The sequence below is a fragment of the Mytilus galloprovincialis genome, chromosome 8 (genome assembly GCF_965363235.1).
Source record: "Mytilus galloprovincialis chromosome 8, xbMytGall1.hap1.1, whole genome shotgun sequence".
In the NCBI taxonomy this organism is placed as follows: domain Eukaryota; kingdom Metazoa; phylum Mollusca; class Bivalvia; order Mytilida; family Mytilidae; genus Mytilus; species Mytilus galloprovincialis.
This window is the reverse complement of record NC_134845.1, coordinates 32,803,421-32,824,699: the sequence shown is the minus strand read 5'-3', so window position 1 is coordinate 32,824,699 and position 21,279 is coordinate 32,803,421. Positions and strand designations below refer to the sequence as shown.

Genomic DNA, 21,279 nt, shown 5'->3' with positions numbered 1-21,279 from the left:
TTTGGACATAAATCATGCACTTAGTTTTTTCGCTCGAATCATTTTACATTTTGTCATTTTGCGTCCTATTATTGCTTACTACACGGTATTGATTGTGTTCCTTGTTGAAGGCCGTCCAGAGAATGGTTGTGTTATTGGCTTTTATACCACATCTTCTCAATTTAAATTGACTTGACTGTTAGTGTTGCTCTCCACCAATTGCAACTCATTCAAAATTTTGACCAAATTGCAATTTGTTTTATAAAATCAAATTGTTCAACTGGTCAGAATATTGAACAAATTGTTCAGCCAAAATGTGAAAGTGCAAGGTGATAAAATAAAATATACTTACAATCCTATAAGACTTATACTACAGAGGAACTGTTTATTTTGAATTGCTATAAAATCGTCCAAACTAAGCTTTCATATAGTTTTTCTTTTTAAAAGTATTCTATATTTATAAGAAGCAGATATCATTTTAAATAAAACATCATATATTCAGTAAAATATGTGTGAAATAACAATATGCTATTGATAAGTTTTCAGGGGAGATAACCTAAAATATTATTCTTTTGAATAAGGACTTTTTGAAAGAAAAGTTATTATCTCCCCCATGGAAACTTCCTACAAACATATATTGCAATTTTACACATATTTTACTGAATATATGATGTTTTGTTTAAAATGATATCTGATTCTTATAAATATAGAATACTTTTAGAAAGAAAAACTATATGAAAGCTTAGTTTTGACAATTTAATAGCAATTCAAAATAAACAGTTCCCCTTCAGCATGGAAATGAATATAATATAACTATACAAACTGATAAACTAATTGTGTCATAACATCATTAAAGTGGAGTTAAAGTCTTATAGGATTGTAAGTATGTTTTATTTTATCACCTTGCACTTTCATGAGTTGGCTGTGGTTTTCTACAGCAGTTGGTTTAAATTTCTGACCAGTTGAACAATTTGATTTTATAAAACAAACTGCAATTTGGTCAAAATTTTGCATGAATTGCAATTGGTGGAGAGCAACACTAACAGTCAAGTCACTGTAATATCATAAATATGTGTGACTAGTATAAAGCTGGATAAAGGGATACAATTCAAATATATTTGCTTGTACAGGATTATATAGAAAGATTATTTGCTATGAGAAAAAATATTTTCATCAATAAAATTTCATCAACGAAACTTCCAATATATCTTTCTGTTGATTGTCAAACAAATCAAGGACCAAAATGAAGGAGAATTGTATCGACAAAACAATCGGCGATTAATATAATAAGGCTATCATGGTAAGAGAAGTGTGTTTCCTTATAATAAAAAATCCATGTACTGTGGAGTTCATGCAGAAAAACAATTTAAGTATTATTAATTATAAATATATTATTTTATTTTATATGATTCAGCCAAGTGTCGTTGGTATTTCCTATGTTAACGAAATTTTGGTAATAAGTCAATTCTAGTGTTTAAAAAACACCCTTTCTCGCACCTCATCTAGAACCCAGAAGTAATTTCTTTTATCTACATAACTTCTATTATAAGTGATTGTATATTGCTCAATACAAGTTTCACCGAATTTCGTGTATACTATTTTTGTGTTTTTCTTGATCGAATTCTTTCGTGCGTCTTTTAACTGTATTAGTTTTCTATTCAGTGATCGAAACAACAGGGATCTCTTAAGTTAAACTTAGTATATAATAAGTATAAAGATGTACTTTTTTACAACCATAGTGAATCCTGAGGCAAGACGTCAATGCGTCCCTCTCCTTAACGACGTTTTAATATGACACGTTTCAAACTTTTTTATTTGTTCTACTTTTTTACTCAAACTTTATGCTGTCAGTCGAGCTTTTCGTTTTCAAATATGATTAACAAAAGTATTACAATGAAGAGTTTGGGTGTATAGCCAGCATTTTAAAATAATAAAGAACATTTATAAACATACATTATGAAAAATACAAATTCGACTAGCAATAAATATCGTTGAAAGTAAACAAACTAATATCAGCAAAAAGATATCTAAAGCAAAAAATTATCCCTTTAAATCAATCATTCAATGGGCAGGGGATTTGTTTTAATCATTCTTAGATCTTGTATTTAATAGATTTTTTAATTGTGCATTTAAGGACAAATTCCAATCCCAGAGAACGCAGATTATGCGTGAATTGTAAATTGTGAAAAATAGCGACAAAAAATGTCTAAAACTTTATTTGTAAATAATTAATTTGCTTTAGTCTAGAATTTTAGTTTATTGAAAGACCTTTTGTCTGATTTTATAAATATACCTCAAATTGTGATAATATTCGAATTAGCTCTCGCCACGATATAGCCTTTCAGTGCAAATGCGGCGTAGAGCAAACAGCAATCAATCAATCTAAATGCAAAAGTTTAATTTCTGTTTTCCATGTAGCACTTTCAACATGTGCATTATTCAAATGTAACCAGAGAAATCTTTTTGTCGGAAAACACTGTCAAACATTCAAACATAATATCCACACTAATATGTGTCCACACTTGTTCAAATGTAAAAATGATTATAATGAATTAAGTAAAGTATTTATATGGTGTTATTTATAGAGTTGTATTTTATACTTAAAATTCTTTCTCCGTGTAGGAGGAATATAATAAAAATAAATTAATCAGTATCTTTATAATTTGCAATATTTAAGATTCGATACTTGTACTTTAACTCACGTCGCATCCAGAAAATTGTAAGTCTTTGCAATTCTTATTTTTTTTTGTAAAATTTTATGATTTTTTTCTGCAATGAAGGTTTAATTTGTACATGTTTTTTTAAACACTGTGAACATTACACTATATGTGACGTAGATATACGTATTTTGTTGAAATTCAATATTATTTTGTCACGGCCTAATTGCTACAAATAGGTTATAAATAAAGAACGGATGTTTGTGTTTAGAACAGTACATAAAATTCCATCAAATTTTTACACAGGTAAGTGCGTTTATATATGGCGTGCATAGAACAATAATAACTATGCAGGGGCGGATGCAGCTATTTCTAAAAGGAGGGTTCCATACACAGGACTAAAAGGTTGCGTTTCCATCCATATATGTCTTATTCAAATTCATTGATAGTCCAAAAAGGGGGTGTTCCTACCCCCGGAATCCTCCTGTCTGGATCCGCCACAGGATTGTGATTTGATTGATGATTTTAAATATTAAATTTCTTTTTTTTTTTTAAGACACTTATAACTCAGTTCTATTGTTATTGATTAGAACCATGCCACTGTATCGTTTACCTGACATTTTAAAAAGACCGATCTGTTCACAATTATAGAGAGATTGAGTGATTATTATAATTCGACTGTTGTGTGTCAAAGGTTAATGACCCCTTATGTAGGCCTGTGTATTACTAACTATTCAAAGAGCAACAATATCAATACAGTAGAAATACAAAATAAAAGTGACCTTCCATTTTGAACATAATAGTAATTCAAAGGGGGGAAGTTTTACAAAAGCAATACTTTGAAATGTTTCATTGCATTTTTAATAGAAAATAAGGATTTATTTAGCCAACATTTTTTACACAAAATTCGATATAAAATGGTGTATTATAAAATTACAATACTCACTTGAATTACAGTATGAAGTTGTGTTAAAAACGTTATTATTGTCAACAAAACTACTGAACTCGGGTGTTCATTTGACATTTTCATGATGCATCTATACATTGATACTTTTATATAAGTTTATTTTTGTATTCTGTGTAAGCATGCCTACGATAGTTTTGTCCTATAGACTAATAGAATTGAGAATGGAAATGGGAAATGTTTTAAATGTTTAAAATCCCACAGCAGGCCCCTAAACTAAAGAAGTGAAATAGTTCACTATGGATATTTAACTCCAAATCATATAAATGAAACCAAAAGTAAAATTCATATAAGACTAACACAGGCAAGAGGCTCCTGTCGTGGGACAGGCGCAAAAATTTGCAGCGGGATAAAACATGTTTTGTGAGATTTCAACCCTTGTTGATTTATATATACAAATGGTGTCCTTGTACCGATGATAAAATTTAGTAAATATTTTGAATATTTATGATCGAAAACCATGGTGTAATAATTTTTCAGTGATGCATAGGTTTCTTTCGTTAAAGTCAAATACGTTTACATACACGAGCGAATTGAACAAGTTGGGATATATAAACACTAAAAGTTGATGACAAGGGACGTCACCATCTTAAAATGGACAATTAACAATAGGAAATGAAATATCATCTCTTTTATCATAAGTTTTGGTATTAAGCTTCCCCTTTAAGATATAGATATCAAGATCCAGGATTGGATAGTGTTCATTGTTAGTATTAGATTTTTTTAAAGCCATTCCAACAGGATAAATCTCTTTAGTGTACATACTGAAGTCGTCATTATCAAGAACCAATATATCATCTAAATATCTAAAAGTGTTATTAAATTTTTGTATAAGATGTTGTATCGCAGGGTCTTTGTTGATTTTAGTCATAAATTTCAGCTCATAACAATACAGAAACAGGTCCGCATTTAGTGGTGCACAGTGAGTCCCCCTTGGAAATCCGATAACTTGACGAAATTCGAAATCTTCAAAGCGAACCAAAACTTTATATGGTAACAATTCAGGGGGACATGTCTTCTAGTGACCCTCTAATGATTATACTATGACATATCGCAGACCTCGTCCCGAAGCTGTCTTAGGATGAACTTAGCAAATATATCACAAATATACTAGTTCAGTGATATTTTGCCTTTACATGTCGCAATTTCCTTAAATTTAAAAGGCAAAATATCACTGAACTAGTATATATTTGTTTAGGGGCCAGTTGAAGGACGCCTCCGGGTGCGAGAATTTCTCGCTACATTGAAGACCTGTTGGTGACCTTCTGCTGTTGTTTTTTTCTATGGTCGGGTTGTTGTCTCTTTGGCACATTCCCCATTTCCATTCTCGATTTTATTATAAAATACATGGATTCACAGAAAAATTCATGTAAATGTAGAATGTCTTTCCTTTAAATTACTAATCATTGATATTATGTTGATAGTCCTAAGTATAAAGCTTTATTACAACTGTCACATAAACTTAACATAAACCAAGATAGCTAAACAAAGACCAATGAACCATGAAAATGAGGTCAAGGTCAGATGAACCATGCCAGGCAGACATGTACAGCTAACAAAGCTTCCATACAACAAATATAGTTGACCTATTACTTATAGTTTAAGAATAATAGACCAAAACACAAAAACTTAACACTGTGCAATGAACCGTGCAATTGAGGTCATGGTCAAATAAAACCTGCGGGACTGACATATAGATCATAATATATTTCCATTCACCAAATATTGTTGACCTTTGGCATATAATATTAGATAAAAAGAGCAAAACTTAAAAACTTAACTTTGACCACTGAACCATGAAAATGAGGTCAAGGTCAGATGACATCTGCCCGCTAGACATGTACACCTTACAATCATTCCATACAACAAATATAGTAGACCTATTGCATAAAGTATGAGAAAAACAGACCAAAACACAAAAACTTAACTATAACCACTGAACCATGAAAATGAGGTCAAGGTAAGATGACACCTGCCAGTTGGACATGTACACCTTCCAGTCCTTCCTTACACCAAATATACTAGCCCTATTGCTTATAGTATCTGAGATATGGACTTGACCACCAAAACTCAACCTTGTTCACTGATCCATGAAATGAGGTCGAGGTCAAGTGAAAACTGTCTGACGGGCATGAGGACCTTGCAAGGTACGCACATACCAAATATAGTTATCCTAATTACTTATAATAAGAGAGAATTCAACATTACAAAAATTCTGAACTTTTTTTTCAAGTGGTCACTGAACCATGAAACTGAGGTCAAGGACATTGGACATGTGACTGACGGAAACTTCGTAACATGAGGCATCTATATACAAAGTATGAAGCATCCAGGTCTTTCACCTTCTAAAATATAAACCTTTTAAGAAGTTAGCTAACGCCGCCGCCGCCGCCGCCGCCGCCAGATCACTATCCCTATGTCGAGTTTTCTGCAACAAAAGTTGCAGGCTCGACAAAAATTAATATAAAGAATAAGTGTTATATAAATAGTATATTAATAATTATTTTACTTATATACATATGAACTTAAAATACAAAATTGAGAAAAGGAAATAAAATCATAATATTTTTTTGTGCAAGTGAGTTGAATTCAATATGTCCCTGTATCGGTTTAAAGAAATAAGGTTAAAGAATAAAATTGTGCACTCTTTATACCAATACATCGAATGTTCACTGTTGACAAAATCATGATAATTCCTCAACCAATAAAGATTTAGTTGACGTGAGCAGGAAATGAAGAATAGACAATTGGATATTAAGATAGTTATCAAAGGTACCAGGATTATAATTTAATACGCCAGACGCGCGTTTCGTCTACATAAGACTCACCAGTGACGCTCAGATAAAAATAGTTATGAAGCCAAACAAATACAAAGTTGAAGAGCATCGAAGACCCAAAATTCCAAAACGTTGTGCCAAATACGGCTAAGGTAATCTATTCCTGGGATAAGAAAATCCTTAGTTTTTCGAATTAGATAATTTTTTGCAAAATTAATATAAAAATTGCGTGTTATTTATATAAATAAACTTGTGAATATCCTACGACCATCTTAAGACACCTCTCGGGTAGTCCTAACTTTATGACCAACTTTAAGAGATGTCCTAATTTAGGACCAATTTGTGAAACCCACTTAGGACCAAGATACGTCGTAAGACCATCCTAAGACATGTCTTAGTTATAAGATAGCTTTGTGAAACTGGGCCCTGGTTTACATTGGTTTCACATTAACACTTTCTCGTCCTGAATAGTGGGCGTTATTTTGTTGTAATCAACATCCTGGGTATAAGTGGTATCGTAAGGTCAGGAATTCATATCTAGTATATCTAAAGAAGTTATAGAAAGTGTGGTATGTGAAGTGATTATTATAGTTACTTATATTTTGAGGTTCATACATGTCAATAACAATAAGGTGTTCGCCCTGTTTTAATTTAATGTAGAAATTTTTATTCTTATAATATATAATTGATTATTTTTGGATGCCTAAAGTCCAGTGGCAAATTTGTCATGCATGTTCGGCGGGGAAACAAATTAAAAAAAAATACAAAACGTATGTACTTTAATAAAGGATGTCCGGGATGAAGGTCCGGTGAATTCGGACTGTGAATGGAAAATGAATGTAAATTGGTTAGGAACATATATTTTACCTCCAAACATGCCACTTATGGACCACTCAAATAATTGTTACAATAGATTGTAACTTGCAGAGAGCGTGACACACTCTCTATACGAGATGTCGGTTCAACTCCAATTCTGACCGGAGGTGGCTGCGTACTTGTACATCCCACGTAGATACACGAATGTCCAGATTTTGGCAAGGGTTCTACTGCCGGTCGAAACAGCACCAAAGGGACCCCATTCCCCAGTCACTCTTTGGGGCTGATAATATATGAAAGTCGGACTTTTGAAAAAAGTTCTCTGGTGTCAGTTTAGGTCAAATCTCAATCATTTCAAATATTTTGACTTGTATACTACAAATGTCACAAGTAGAAAAGTCATAGCAGGCACACATATGGTAATATTGGATGTGTTTGTAATTAGAGACTTGGCACCTTTGGCCAGAAAAAAAATCACCTAATATTTAAGTACTTGTTCAGAATTCTCTAGTAGGACATACATGTATCTGATTATTGCTAGAATTGGTCGTTCATTTCTTTTAAAATACGTAAACACAAGTCAAATATACATGTAAATAATTTCTTTAATAGCTGTTAAGATTTCATTTTTCTTAAGGTGTATATTTAATATTGAAAAACTATTTTTAACATAACATTATTAGAAATATGTTTGATATTCTATTGCAGTAGAAACTATCCTTTCAGTTTAAAGCAAAGTATGAGACACTCTCCAGTCATGCTGTTACAGTAGTATATTGTTAAATTTTATAACGAAATACCGTTAGTTAACCAATATTCATGCAATAACACTATTATTGTATAGCAATATAATATTTTAAAGTAAAAATTGGTTTAAAGTAAGATTTATTGCACTAGACTAGATAAGTGCAATATTGGAATTTATTGCACGCTAACTTTTGGTTACTTTCTGTGGGAAATATTATATTGCTATGCAATAATAGTTGATATTGCATTCTTGAAAAGGTTTAATTCCGTTACTTTTTGACTTCCCACTATATTTGATCTCAACCGTATACGTTCCGGATGAAAACGAGTCTAAAAACATTCTGTGTGCACACTCCGCGGAAATCATATTGTTCATCTATTGACTGGTCTAATCTAAAATATGTCGTTTATTAGTAACAAATTTATTAAAAACTGAGTTGTTTATCATTTTAGTTTATTTTAAAATAATATTTCTCTTTTTATAGAATGTTTATGATATTAGCAACAGTAGCTGGTGCAATAGGTGGTTTATATCTGTTAGTAAAATTAAAATTACCATGGTTACGTAGTGATTTCAAATTTCTAAAATTGGTCATAGGACTCGGAAAGGATCTTGCGACATGCAAGAGAAAAAATATTCTGCCAATCGATGTCTTTGAGAAAACAGCCGATAAGTTTACTACGAAGCCCATGATCATCTACAAAGGCGTGTCGTACAGTTTCATGGAAGTGGATAAAATGGCAAACAAATTGGCCAATGTAGCATTAGGATTAGGTATAAAACAAGGTGATACTGTAGCAATGCTGATGAACAATGAACCGGCATTTGTTTGGACCTGGTTTGGTAAGTTTATATAAGTGGTAAAAAGGTGTATACTAAAGCACCTTACTCAAAGACAAAATCAAAAAGAGTAAATCCATAAGACATGACAGTCTTGCATGCTTGACTTACTGTAGTCTCTAAAGTACATTGTAACTAAAACCTACAGAAGCGATTGAAAAATAACTTTAATAAAAAAAAATTGTATTCCTGATATTGAACAGGTATTTTCATAAGAATAAGAAAGTTGATAATATCTTACAAAACTGTAACTAAAGACTAACGTACATATTTCATATCCAATCGATAATTAAATCAGTACCAAATGTATGATATGGACGTCATAATATTGTAATATAGGGATAAATGGAATGATCAGACAGCAACGGATCAAAATAAAATACGTTAGAGGACAACACGTGGTATTTAATCAGCAGAATAACAAGGGTTTTTTTCATGGATGTGAAATAAAATAAGTTCAGTTGATTGGTCTGTATATAAATATAAGAAGATGTGGTATGAGTGCCAATGAGACAACTCTCCATCAAAGTCACAATTTGTAAAAGTTAACCATGAATGTAGGTCAAAGTGTATATGCATTTTAGTCAATAAATTATCGGATAATTAGTTCTTCCAGATCATAGTAGTAAATGTAGTTACCAATTTGCTGATACATTCATGTTGAATAAACTTAGAAGCAGTACTCTGAATCATATACTAGTATATTTTGCTCGACAATGTACTTTTAGGTTTTGAGAAAATTGGAGTGGAAGTTGCCTTCATTAATTTTCATCAGAAGAAAAAGACATTACTCCACAGCTTATCAATCAGTGGCGCAAAGGCCATCTTTATGAATAGTGGTAAAGTTAATACACTTGTAATTCAAAAATACAGTCTATACAATTCAAATTTGACACATACATCTTGGTCTATAGCATAGGTTTGACCATTACATTTATATTAAGATTTTGATATTATAATTACAAAATGCAAGGAGAAATATGTCAACAATGAAAAATTTACAACCATCTATTGCTGGATTTATGTATCGCTGAAACGTATTACATAATAAATAAGATACATGTAAACTTAGTCACTGAAAAAGAAATTGCGCAATATGAAAACAAGAAGGTGCGGGTTCTGATATGATAGCCAATGCGACAAATAACCGTCAGAGACCAAAGTACTTGTACCCTTAAACGAGAATGTAAACCATTAATTAGTACAGGTCATCGTACGTCAATAAAATGATATGTGGACAAGATGAGAAAAATCCATCCGACTTATATTAAATCATTAGGTTGTTTTATTATATAGGACGTTAAACATCACAACTAACTTACAAAATAGTGAAACTGTTTAAAAGTGAATATCAACGGTATGATTAACGCTAAATCAAATATAAACGAAAACAAAATATAGCAAACTACATGTTAACACATTGGTAAGCGCTCAGCTCCACCTCTTCCCTTATTGTGGATATATGATCGTTATTGATGTTTTATTAAAACACTTAGTAGTATAGTGACCACAAATATAACAGAGATTTATTCTAAATTGGAAGCAGCAACAGACAGTCGTAAAATTTTCAACAATAATATGTAAACAATCCGAAATAATGATACATCATATATGTTTTTTCTATCCTTATAGGCATAGATTTATACCAGGCTATAGACGATATTGCCAATGATTTAAAAGACATAGAATTTTACACCTTAGAAGCTCAAAACAGCAGTATACCGCCTAGGTTTAAAAGCTTAGCAGACGATCTTAACGCAGCAGCTGATCAAAGAATACCACGTGACAAGAGGTCGAGTATCACTATGAAGTCTACAAATTGTTTGATATTTACCTCGGGTACAACAGGTAAAACATTTTCTGAATAGTTACAGCTAAATGCATTGAGTGTGCAGGTAAAGTTTTAGCTTGATTGCTAGCTGAACCGTAAAGTCATTATTAGGTTAGGTATACTACCCTCCTTTATGAGAAATCTAGTCCTACAGACAGATTGCAAGCTAACCAAACATATTACCTCTACCTACACACTCAATGCATTTTACTGTAAAAGAATTTCAATACTAGATTTACCTCGGTTTGGTGAGCTATTTCAAACTGTAATATGAGGTAAATAATACATACATTTCTCATTATATCAGTTTTATTAAAAATATATGCGTTTTCTGTCATTCATTGACGTGAGGCGTATTTACAGAGGCGTAACATTGTAAGATTGAGCAAATGGAAGCAATCTTGTAAATTATTATTTAACTATGTTTGCTTGTACTGTATCACAAATTGATGAGTTGTTTATTTTATTGTTTTATTTTTTTCTTCCAAAGGCTTACCAAAACCTGCTATCGTTACCCATACAAAGTGTATGATTGGTGGGTTTCTATACACCTATTGTCATGTGACACCAGATGATATATTGTACGAATGTCTTCCTTTATATCATTCAGCTGGATGTCTAATAGGCATTGGGACATCGCGGAGAAATGGTATGGACACATTATATATAATTTAGTTTTTGTCTCATTTTGATGTGTGTGAGATTCAAGTCTGTACGCTACATGTAAAATGTGTGCAGGTAGATGCTCAAAAGACGTCATCAACTGTTACAAGAAAGATTGGAGAATATTAGACTGGTTCCCGATCGCAATATTCAGTATGTTACACATACACCAATACGTGAGAGAGTATGGCTAATAGCTAATACCTTGAACGTACTAGTACCGGGAACCAGGATAGGAGAATATCTACAAAAGTATACTTCCTGTCTTTTGCTTTTATAATTAAATGAACGTTTAAAAATTCATTAACACTTTTTTTAAACATTTCTTTTCAATAAAGATAATAAGATTTTTTTTTTAAATATAACTTTTACTAATAGAGAACTGAAATTGATACATAAAAGTACAAATAGTAAAATTAAGTATGTGTTACATTTGTACCTTTTGAAATAGAAAATTATGCAATTGGAATCTACATTTTTTGTAGGAAGAGCAATTTTATTGTATTTCCTATACAGTCTCTCAACGAAAATATTAAACTATGATTGTATCAGACAACACGGATACCGTTTCAAATTGGTGTAATCAGAGACATATATGTGTATATATGTCTCTGATGTAATATAGTGGAAATAACAGCAACTTGATAAAAAACGCAATATTGAAATTAGATGGGCATTGTAGTCTTCGCCAACAGTGCACTTTATTTAAAAGCACGACCGTCGAAAAATTACAAAGATACAAAATATTTAAGAAAAGTTAAAAGGATGAGATACTTAAAACAGTCTAACTAAAAATAATAAAACGACCTATATTGCCTGAGTTTTGATTTGTACGCTAAGTAACGTTTGCTCTTTTATATCCAATGAAGGAGTGACCATGGTTCTGGCGGAAAGATTTTCTGCCAGTAAATTCTTTGAAGAATGCCATCGTAACAACGTAACTATGATTCATTATGTGGGTGAAATGTGTCGATATTTGGCCAACTCACCAAAAGTATGTATGAAATAAGAAGTACAGAAAATAGCCTTAAAATGTCCATTCATGAATATGTTAAAACTCTTCGTAGAGAGTCCAAAGGAAAAAGGAACATCCAAAAATGTTCTTTTTAGAGGTAAAAATGTAGTTAACCGGGTTTTCTTTAAACTTTGAATTCCATTTCATTAATTTATAGGTAGCCGTTTCTTCCCTTAATACCTGTGATATACCTGATGTTAAAAATTTGAAATGAGATTTTGACACAATATACCCAATAAAATTGTCATATTAATGGTGTGATTTTGTCAATTTATTCCATTTACCAGAGAAGAAATGTCTTCCAACACCGATTGTCTACAGAAAGTACCAAAGAAAAGGAGAATATTGGCATACGAATTTGAAAAATTAGGCATTTTCACGATAACAGCAAATTTTTACCTCTAAAAAGGTCTGCTCTACGGTTGGGTTGTTGTCCCTTTGACACATTCCCCATTTCCATTCTCAATTTTAGACCAAGAATATATGGTTTATTGTCCAAGAGACACTATGAAACAAGAAATATCATGAAACGGAATGATCTTGAATCATTTATACCGTTTTTTTTTTTTTTTTTTAATTCTTGACTTAAGATAAAGAAAACTATCTACGAGAGATTTTTTTTTTTGTGAATTTTGTTGTTGTTTTTTCTTTCTTTTATTTTATTTTTTTCTCTTACTTTATTTTGTTGATATTTCATCTTGATGGATGGATATTCGCCATGAATTCTTCCATTCTACAACTTATGTTTTAGCCCATTGGTATCTTGATATTTAAGTTTTCAATCCATTGTCAATGTTCTGCATATATGTTCAGAATGAGACTAAACTACTTCTATTGAGACCATCTGACTTATTTTTTTACATTATATATTGAAGGGCGATTATGATACAAATCATAAGATAAGAGTGGCGCTTGGAAATGGACTAAGGAAAGACGTGTGGACACTGTTTCAAAAGAAGTTTAAGATTGAACAAATTTTAGAGTTTTATGGTGCAACTGAGATGCCAGTAGGATTCATAAATATTGAAAACGCAGTTGGTTCAGTTGGCAGAGTTTCTCCATTGATCGTAAGAATTTAGTAAAATTTATTGTACAGTAGGTCAACCTAATAGTTATTGATTTAGTATTGCCTCAGTAGGTCAACCTAATAGTTATTGATTTAGTATTGCCTCAATTTAGGTTCTTAATTTCTATATTTGCAACTGAACTTTCATAAAACATCAATTATCCATAATTTATTAATGTTATCAACATTGTACGACTTAAAAATAACATATTCAACTTGAACAAAACTATCCAGACAAAACAAAAAACCTTGACATATAAAAATTGCTTCGGAAGGAAATGGCAACTCCAAAGAGTGGCTGATCGTTCCAAGGGGTTGGAGGGTCCGAGTGTCGGAAATCTCCTTTTTTAATTACGTTCAATGTATTTGAATGGGGACATATAGTTAGAACCCCTCTTTATCCTGGGTTAGAAACCCCCCTTTCAAAAATGGCTTGATCGACCCCAGCCAAATACACTTAAACAAAACAGTCGCACACCAAAACAGCAAACACATTATACTATACTTTAAGTTGTTTTTCGGAGGAGTATGCTGCTTTAAACTAGGGCATAATGATCGATGCATCTTTTGATTTTCTGGTTGTAGAAACGAATCTTTCGGGCCAACTTTGTCAAGTTTGACACAGATAAGGACCAGCCTGTACGTGATGAAAAAGGCCAATGCATTACAGCTGCACCTTGTAAGTATATGGATATAATTATTTGTGGAGACTTCAATTAAACTGTACAGACTCGATCTGGCTGCCACTTTTAGCAAAAGAAGTAACCCAAATACTAAAAAAAATCAGAAAAATATCCCTTGGTCATTTGATGCAGTTTTCCGTCTGTACATCTTTCGAGAAAACATCGTCCATAAAAATAAATTGAATAGAGAAATTTTCTAGAGGCTTTTTCGGTTGTAGTTTTGTGTGCCACACCAGTTCGGTTTCATAATATACTCTAAAACCAAACACTAAAGAGATTCGTGAATTAGGACAGTGACATTCAATTGGGCGGTTTTCATCGAAATATGGGTCTTTTTTTACCGCAATTCCTAACCTTTATATTTTGAAATTTGAAAATACAGATACAAGCAAAATATATGTAGTTTTCAATTAAACCGGATCAACGAATTCTTACAGATACTAAGTCAAAAGGCTTAACCTGATAAAACAAAATCATACAATCCTACAGTCTTGTATTTGTATAGGCGACTGTACTTCGGACCAGTTTTCAAATCACAATGTTAGAAACAATGTATCTGAAAAATTAATATTGTGCAATGTATATATAAAAAAGAAAAAAAAATGTAAATGTTTTTCAAGTCGTCTTGGGTTCAATAGAACAGCATGTTTGACAATTAAAAGTCATGTTTTATCAGCCATTAGAAAACATATGAACAAACATTTTGAGTGATATTATTTCATATACATTTGATTTTATTTGAATTTTTTACTGCCCTGAGTGATTAGTGGAATGTAACAGGGAACATCAGGAGGAGTACAAACTCATGAAGGATATTGTAACAAGCCAATAATTGAAATAAATATTTAATTATTTTTAAAAAAATATGTATAAAAAAAGATGTGGTATGATTGCCAATGAGACAACTCTTCACATGAGACCAAAATGACACGAAAATTAACAACTACAGGTCACAATACGGCCTTCAAAGTGAGCCCATATCGTAAAGACATAAATAAAGGCTCAAAATTCAAAAAGGTCAAACAATTCAAAACAGAAAATTAAATGTCTGTACAAAATAATGAACTAAATAAAAATAGGTATACAGAAACAAACGACAACCATTTTATTACAGACTGATTTTGGTCCGGTCAAAAAGAACATACTAGAAAGCAGTATTTCTAAAAGAAAATACTTTATACGCACAAATGTCAATTTCAAGCTGTACATGGTTAATATTAATAAACAGAATAAGAGTTTTGAATAAGAAAAAAGTTCTAAGTACTAGTAATTAAACCCGCTATAACTATTACATTTATTATTGTACAATTGGTAAAGTTTTAGTAATGTTATAATTTTAGATGAACCTGGACTTCTTCTTTGTTCACTCAGTGAACAAACTCCTTTTGAAGGATATAAAAACCGGGATGATGCAACCAACCGAAAACTTATCCATGATGTTTTTAAAAAAGGAGATGTTTACATTAATTCTGGAGACCTGTTTTACCATGACGAAAACCATTATTGTTATTTCTATGATAGGCTTGGAGATACATATAGGTAAATCGGTACATGTTGATTATTATTTTCGGATATTGATAAAGTTCTCATATTTCATTAGTTTGGTAAAAAATGTAATTAATCATAAGGGGGTCATGATTATCATATATTTCTTAATAAGTGCTAAGTGTTTTAAATACTTCTTTTGCTACATTATCAGTATTATTTACTACAATTTTATCATTGGTTATTTTTTTCATATAATTATATTTGGCCAAACTGTTTTTCCCCATTTTTCGTACTTTTTAATGTATTTCAAAATTTTAGAAAATAACAATTCTAATGCTGATCAATAACTAAACAATTTTTATTAGAATACAAACTTTACGTCTAGTTTTTTCGTTACGTTTTTTTAGATGGAAAGGTGAAAATGTTTCAACAACACAAGTAGCTAACATTATCACAGAGTTACCATTTATAATAGATACATGTGTCTACGGAGTTCTTGTCCCAGGTATAGTGGTCTACTCTTATATATGATGAAAACTGAAATTTATTGTCGTTGATAGTTCTGTAGATTATCACTAAGTTAAAAACATGATATTCATTATTGTAAAGCTGTTTTACCAAAGAACGCACTTGCATTTTTCAACGAAGAATTTCACTTTTAACTGATTTTCCATTAGGCTTTCGATGTATCTTTAATTAAAATGAACAACACGATTTGTTCCACATGTCAATTAAGAAAAGAACTGAATATATTCACCACCATTTTGCTGCGATGTTCGTGCTGTCTTGTAATTGGTTTTCTGATAGTGCTTTAGGAACTGGTGTTTGTCTGTTCGTCAATTTTCGACATATATGTTGTCTTTCATTTCGACTTTTTATAAATTTCTCTTCAATTTTTATTCAAGAATGTTTCCAGGTAATTATAAAGCCCATTTCAAATAAATCGAATTCTGAAATATATTAAGCATTGTTAAGTGCATCACTCGTTTACCTTTAGTTTTGACCCAAGTTCAAATATCTCGTGTACAAACTGTATCAAATGTCCTATATAGATGATAACATCAAGTGAAACAAAATGGATCTATTGGGCCACAATTACATCTCACAAAACACGTCATTGCATGCAGCACTGTATTTGTGTGAATTTAAAATAATAGAATATACTAATTTTATTTAGTTGCAGTTATAATCCCAACAATATAGGGCTTATAAGTTTGCTACTGAATACAGTAAAATAAAAAAATTACATTACAAGCAAAACCCGATATAAAATGATTCATCTGATTTTCAACTAAGCGTTTCCATTTACAAATATGCGCAACTGTACTCAATCCGGAATATATAAATACATTTCAAATGCAAATCATGGAGAGATTTGTTCCAAGAATTTGCAACTATATTTTAGTATTAGATGTGTTTTTTTAATATGACATTCACTTAAAAGTTTATAACGCATTTGCTTTCCTTTTCTAACTTTATGAATATAACCCTTATCAAAGGTATTTGTAAATAAGTACTATTCATAATCGATTCAACAGTTACAATTTAAACTGTTTATCTATTATAGTTAATTATGTATTTATTTGCATTTAAGGTTCCGAAGGGAGAGCAGGAATGGCTGCAATCAACTTACTCGAATCCGAAAAAAAACATCCTACTGCAGACATGATTTCCCAAATAGAACAACGATGTATCAACGAGCTAGAATCATACGCTATACCTAGATTTCTACGATTTACACACATGTTAGACATTACATCAACATTCAAACAAATAAAGGCAACTCTGAAAAAAGAAGGATTCGATCCTGATGTGGTTAAAGAACCGCTTTATTACTTTAATACTAAAAAACAGAAATATTGTACTTTAGACAAGGAAATAGCCATGGCAATTGAAAAACAAGAAATTAAACTATAATATGAACACGATGTAACATATACTGAAAGAGAGATTGCAGATAATTGTATGATTTAACCAATATAACCTCTGAAAAGCAACAATTATGTTTTTTTAAACGGTCCCAATGGCAAATTGAATGTTTAATTTTACTTTTATTTGAACAACTTTTTCACATATAGCAAAACGTTAACGTATTATATAACTACTTCGAAAGTAATAGAGTATGTACTGTGGCTTTATTTAATACTTTTAAATTAACTAATCAAGTTATGTTGAAGAATGAAGACCCATTAGTGGCCTTTGACTGTTTTCTGCTCTGTGGTCGGGTTTTTGTCTCGTTGACACATTCCTCATTTCCATTCTCAATTTTATATTTCAAAATTTTTATATCTTCTAATTATAAGAGTATAATATGAATAGTTATATATAATGTATTTTAATATTTAATTTGTAAAATAGTTTTCACGCAATAACATGCACAATAAATCGATATTATTTAGTTCGGTTTTACTGGTACAAATATAGATGGGGTTTTGTTATCCCTGGTATTGGTATTATTTCAGTTCGATCTGTCTCTTTATGACTTTTGTTCTGGTGAATTTCGACTGCTTTCTTTTGTCCCGCTTCAGGTGAAAGTTTTTGGTCGAGGTTGTTTTTGGTTAAGTTGAGGTCTAATCAACTTGAAACTTAGTAAAAATGTTCCCTATGATATGATCTTTTTAATTTTAATGCCAAATTAGAGATTTATCCCATTTTCACGGTCCACTGAACATAGAAAATGATAGTGCGGATGGGGCATCCGTGTACTGGGGATACATTCTGGTTCATAATTGCTGTAGAGACGGAGACCCATTTATCATTGATTTGAACAAAATGACAGGTGTGTGGCAAGCAAACAATTATACACAAAATAATTAAAACGAACGAAAATAGTCAAAAAGCACTCATTCGGTGCTCATCATTAGGATGATTTTTGAGTCATTAGTCAGCAAGGTCAACCTCTGAATAAATATATAAATAAATACAAAATGCATGTCTCCATTTGTTCTTGGATATGCACTGACTGATATTTTATATGTTATTTGCTTTGAACAAGCTGTCAGAAACTGCGAGTACTGAGAGTACTGTAACATCTGTATTGAGTGTCTTTTTGATTCGTGAATGTATAAGTCACGTTATGTATGTTCCTTTCCCAGTTCAGGATCCTGTAATTCGGTGGTTATTGTTTGTTGCTCAGTAACATATTCTTGATTTTGTTCGTAATTTTGTTCATATATTAGGGCGTTAGTTTTCTCGTTTGAATTGTTTTTTTTTTTTTCGGGGCTTTTTATTGCTGATTATGCGGTATGGGTTTTTGTTCGGCGTTGTTGAAGGCCGTACGGTGACCCATAGTTGTTAATTTTTGTGGCATGTGGTCTCCTCTTGAGAGCTGAATCTGTCTCATTAGCAAGCATACCACATCTTATTTTTATGGCCCAATTATGGGCATTATGTTTTCTGGTCTGTCCGTCCGTCTGCTCGTCCGATTTTCTGTTCGTCCGTCTGTCCCGCTTCATGTTAAAGTTTTTGGTCGAGGTAGTTTTTGATGAAGTTGAACTCCAATCAAATTGAAACTTAGTACACATGTTCCTTTCTAATTTTAATGCCAAATTAGAGATTTTCCACCATTTTCACGGTCCATGGAACATAGAAAATGATAGTGCGGATGGGGTATCCGTGTACTGGGGAAACATTCTTGTTATAGGTATACATTTTGTAATAATCTAGAACTCAGATATTTTAAACAAGACAACCGACTGATTAAGCTTCTAACTTGAACAATTCATATAAACATGTTTCGGAGTTAAATTCGTCGTATTAATTCACTCTCTGTCACCCTCTTCTGTAATCTCGACTAATGAAACAAAGTAATGAGCAGAAGGAGGGCGATTACTAAATACCTATAATTATTAAGTTATGTTTATAATTCAAAATTACATAATATAACCTTTTTTTTAAATAACCCGAAGTGCTTAAAGCCAGTACAAAGTGTGACCCCAATGCGTATTTCATCAAATTTATTTTTTTCCGTTTTACGGACAAAATTTGCGGCCTATAATTAGTAGTCTATATTAACCCCAGGAATTTTCTTTACCATCACGTTGTCGTACTAATTAAAGCAGTCTTTATTACACCTAGCAACAGAATTGCCGACACAATGGGTCTGAAATGTAAGTCATGAAGTTGTAGTGTCGGTATACCATGAAAAAATCATTTTGTAATACATCAAAATTCCATATTTTTTGTCGTTAATATGAGTTTTGAAAATCGAAAATGTGGGTGTAACATGCGTATATACGAATCACATCTTGGACTTAACCATGTTAACAGATAATTGTTTGAATGGTCATCATGATTTTTTATTGTAAATGCTAATAACAAAATCGTAAATATGAGTTAGAAATATACAAACTTAAGATAAACGAATCTTGTTTTCGAACAAAAAAGTAAAAAAGTAAAAACATGATTTTAAAGAGAAATAAAATTGCCGCTCAAGTAGTTTTCCAAACGCAATTGCAAGATGACGAATTGCATTTATAGCTTTACATAAAGTGAATTGCAGTATGAGAATTGCTGTATAGCTCAATACACTAGTCACGGCTTGCCATAATTTTTCGCCTTTATTAACCAGCATACATTTATATGGTCCGAGACCACAATTATTTCGTAGTGTACATTGTATTTCTTTTAGAACATAAATGAAAATTAAATAAATCCCACCTGCGCTTTCTCCATGAAATTTTTACAGTGTATTGTACTACTTTTGGGACAAATTATATCAAAATTATAGAAAACTTCATCGGCTTTAACTCAAAATATGGACAATTTTATGTTCAGCATGTTTAGGGCGTCTTGAAATCGTTTGACAGCTTCCGAAGTGCTAATTTTAAACCTTTTTCAGCTGGACCAAATCACTACTTTCCTTTAAGGGCATACGATACAGTTACAGGGAAGGTAATGACGTTGCTAACGTAAAATGTTATGTTTCGCGACGTCAAACTATGACATATCGGGAAAAGATGCATTTTTCGACTGATTTTTATCATTCAAACTGATTTAATTTGAAAACGAGTGCATTGACCCCTATTTTTTAAAACAGCAATTTGTTTCATTTTGCAAGGAGACTATGTGACCCAAATTTTATAAAACTGTAAATATCGCGATTTTTTAAATTTTGATAAACATGCAGCAAAAAATGACGTTTTTCCTCTATTCTTGAACATTTGATAAATATAGAGTTATTTCGGAATAAAAATTGCATAATTTTTAATGATACTTACAAAATACAGAAATTACCGATTATTTAACAAAAAACAATTTGTGCTTATCTTTTAAAACAAAAAAGTTATTTCTTTCTTTCGAAAAAGAAAATACGGACACAAATCTGAATTTTGAGCAAATATACAAAATTTCGACCTCATGTTACTCTAAAAGTAGCACATGAAGGTATATTTTTTATTACATATTTGATTTAATCTGGTAAAAAATAGCCTATATGCAAATTTTCATCAACTTGTAAATACAGGTTCAAAACTGTATCGTATGCCCTTAAAGTTCTGGACCCAAATTTGTTTTACAGTGTAATTTCACCCCCCCCCCCCCTATTTGCAATTTGAGGCATTAAACATTGGGAAATAAATTTGGTAGGGGTATAAAAATTGATGGCAAGTAACCCACTGTCATTCAACACTAGGGACTATATACGAAAATCAAGGGTGGTCTTGGACGAAGTAAATTAATTTTGTTTCAATAAAACTAACATTAATTGAATAATTATTAGTTTTCAAAGTGTATACAATGACATGTACATTAA

General features: G+C 31.6%; 1 protein-coding gene across 1 annotated transcript; it reads left to right on the top strand.

Annotated features, from left to right (window-relative positions):
* The first annotated feature begins 2,678 nt into the window (after window positions 1-2,678).
* Window positions 2,679-17,925, top strand: LOC143085591 (long-chain fatty acid transport protein 2-like). The gene is made up of 11 exons (XM_076262045.1): window positions 2,679-2,698; window positions 8,426-8,784; window positions 9,510-9,620; window positions 10,414-10,629; window positions 11,103-11,261; window positions 12,145-12,269; window positions 13,166-13,357; window positions 13,942-14,035; window positions 15,380-15,578; window positions 15,935-16,032; window positions 17,122-17,925. The coding sequence occupies exons 2-11, from the start codon at window positions 8,427-8,429 to the stop codon at window positions 17,442-17,444; spliced, it is 1,875 nt and encodes a 624-aa protein (XP_076118160.1). The 5' UTR covers window positions 2,679-2,698; window position 8,426; the 3' UTR covers window positions 17,445-17,925.
* Window positions 17,926-21,279: the final 3,354 nt, after the last annotated feature.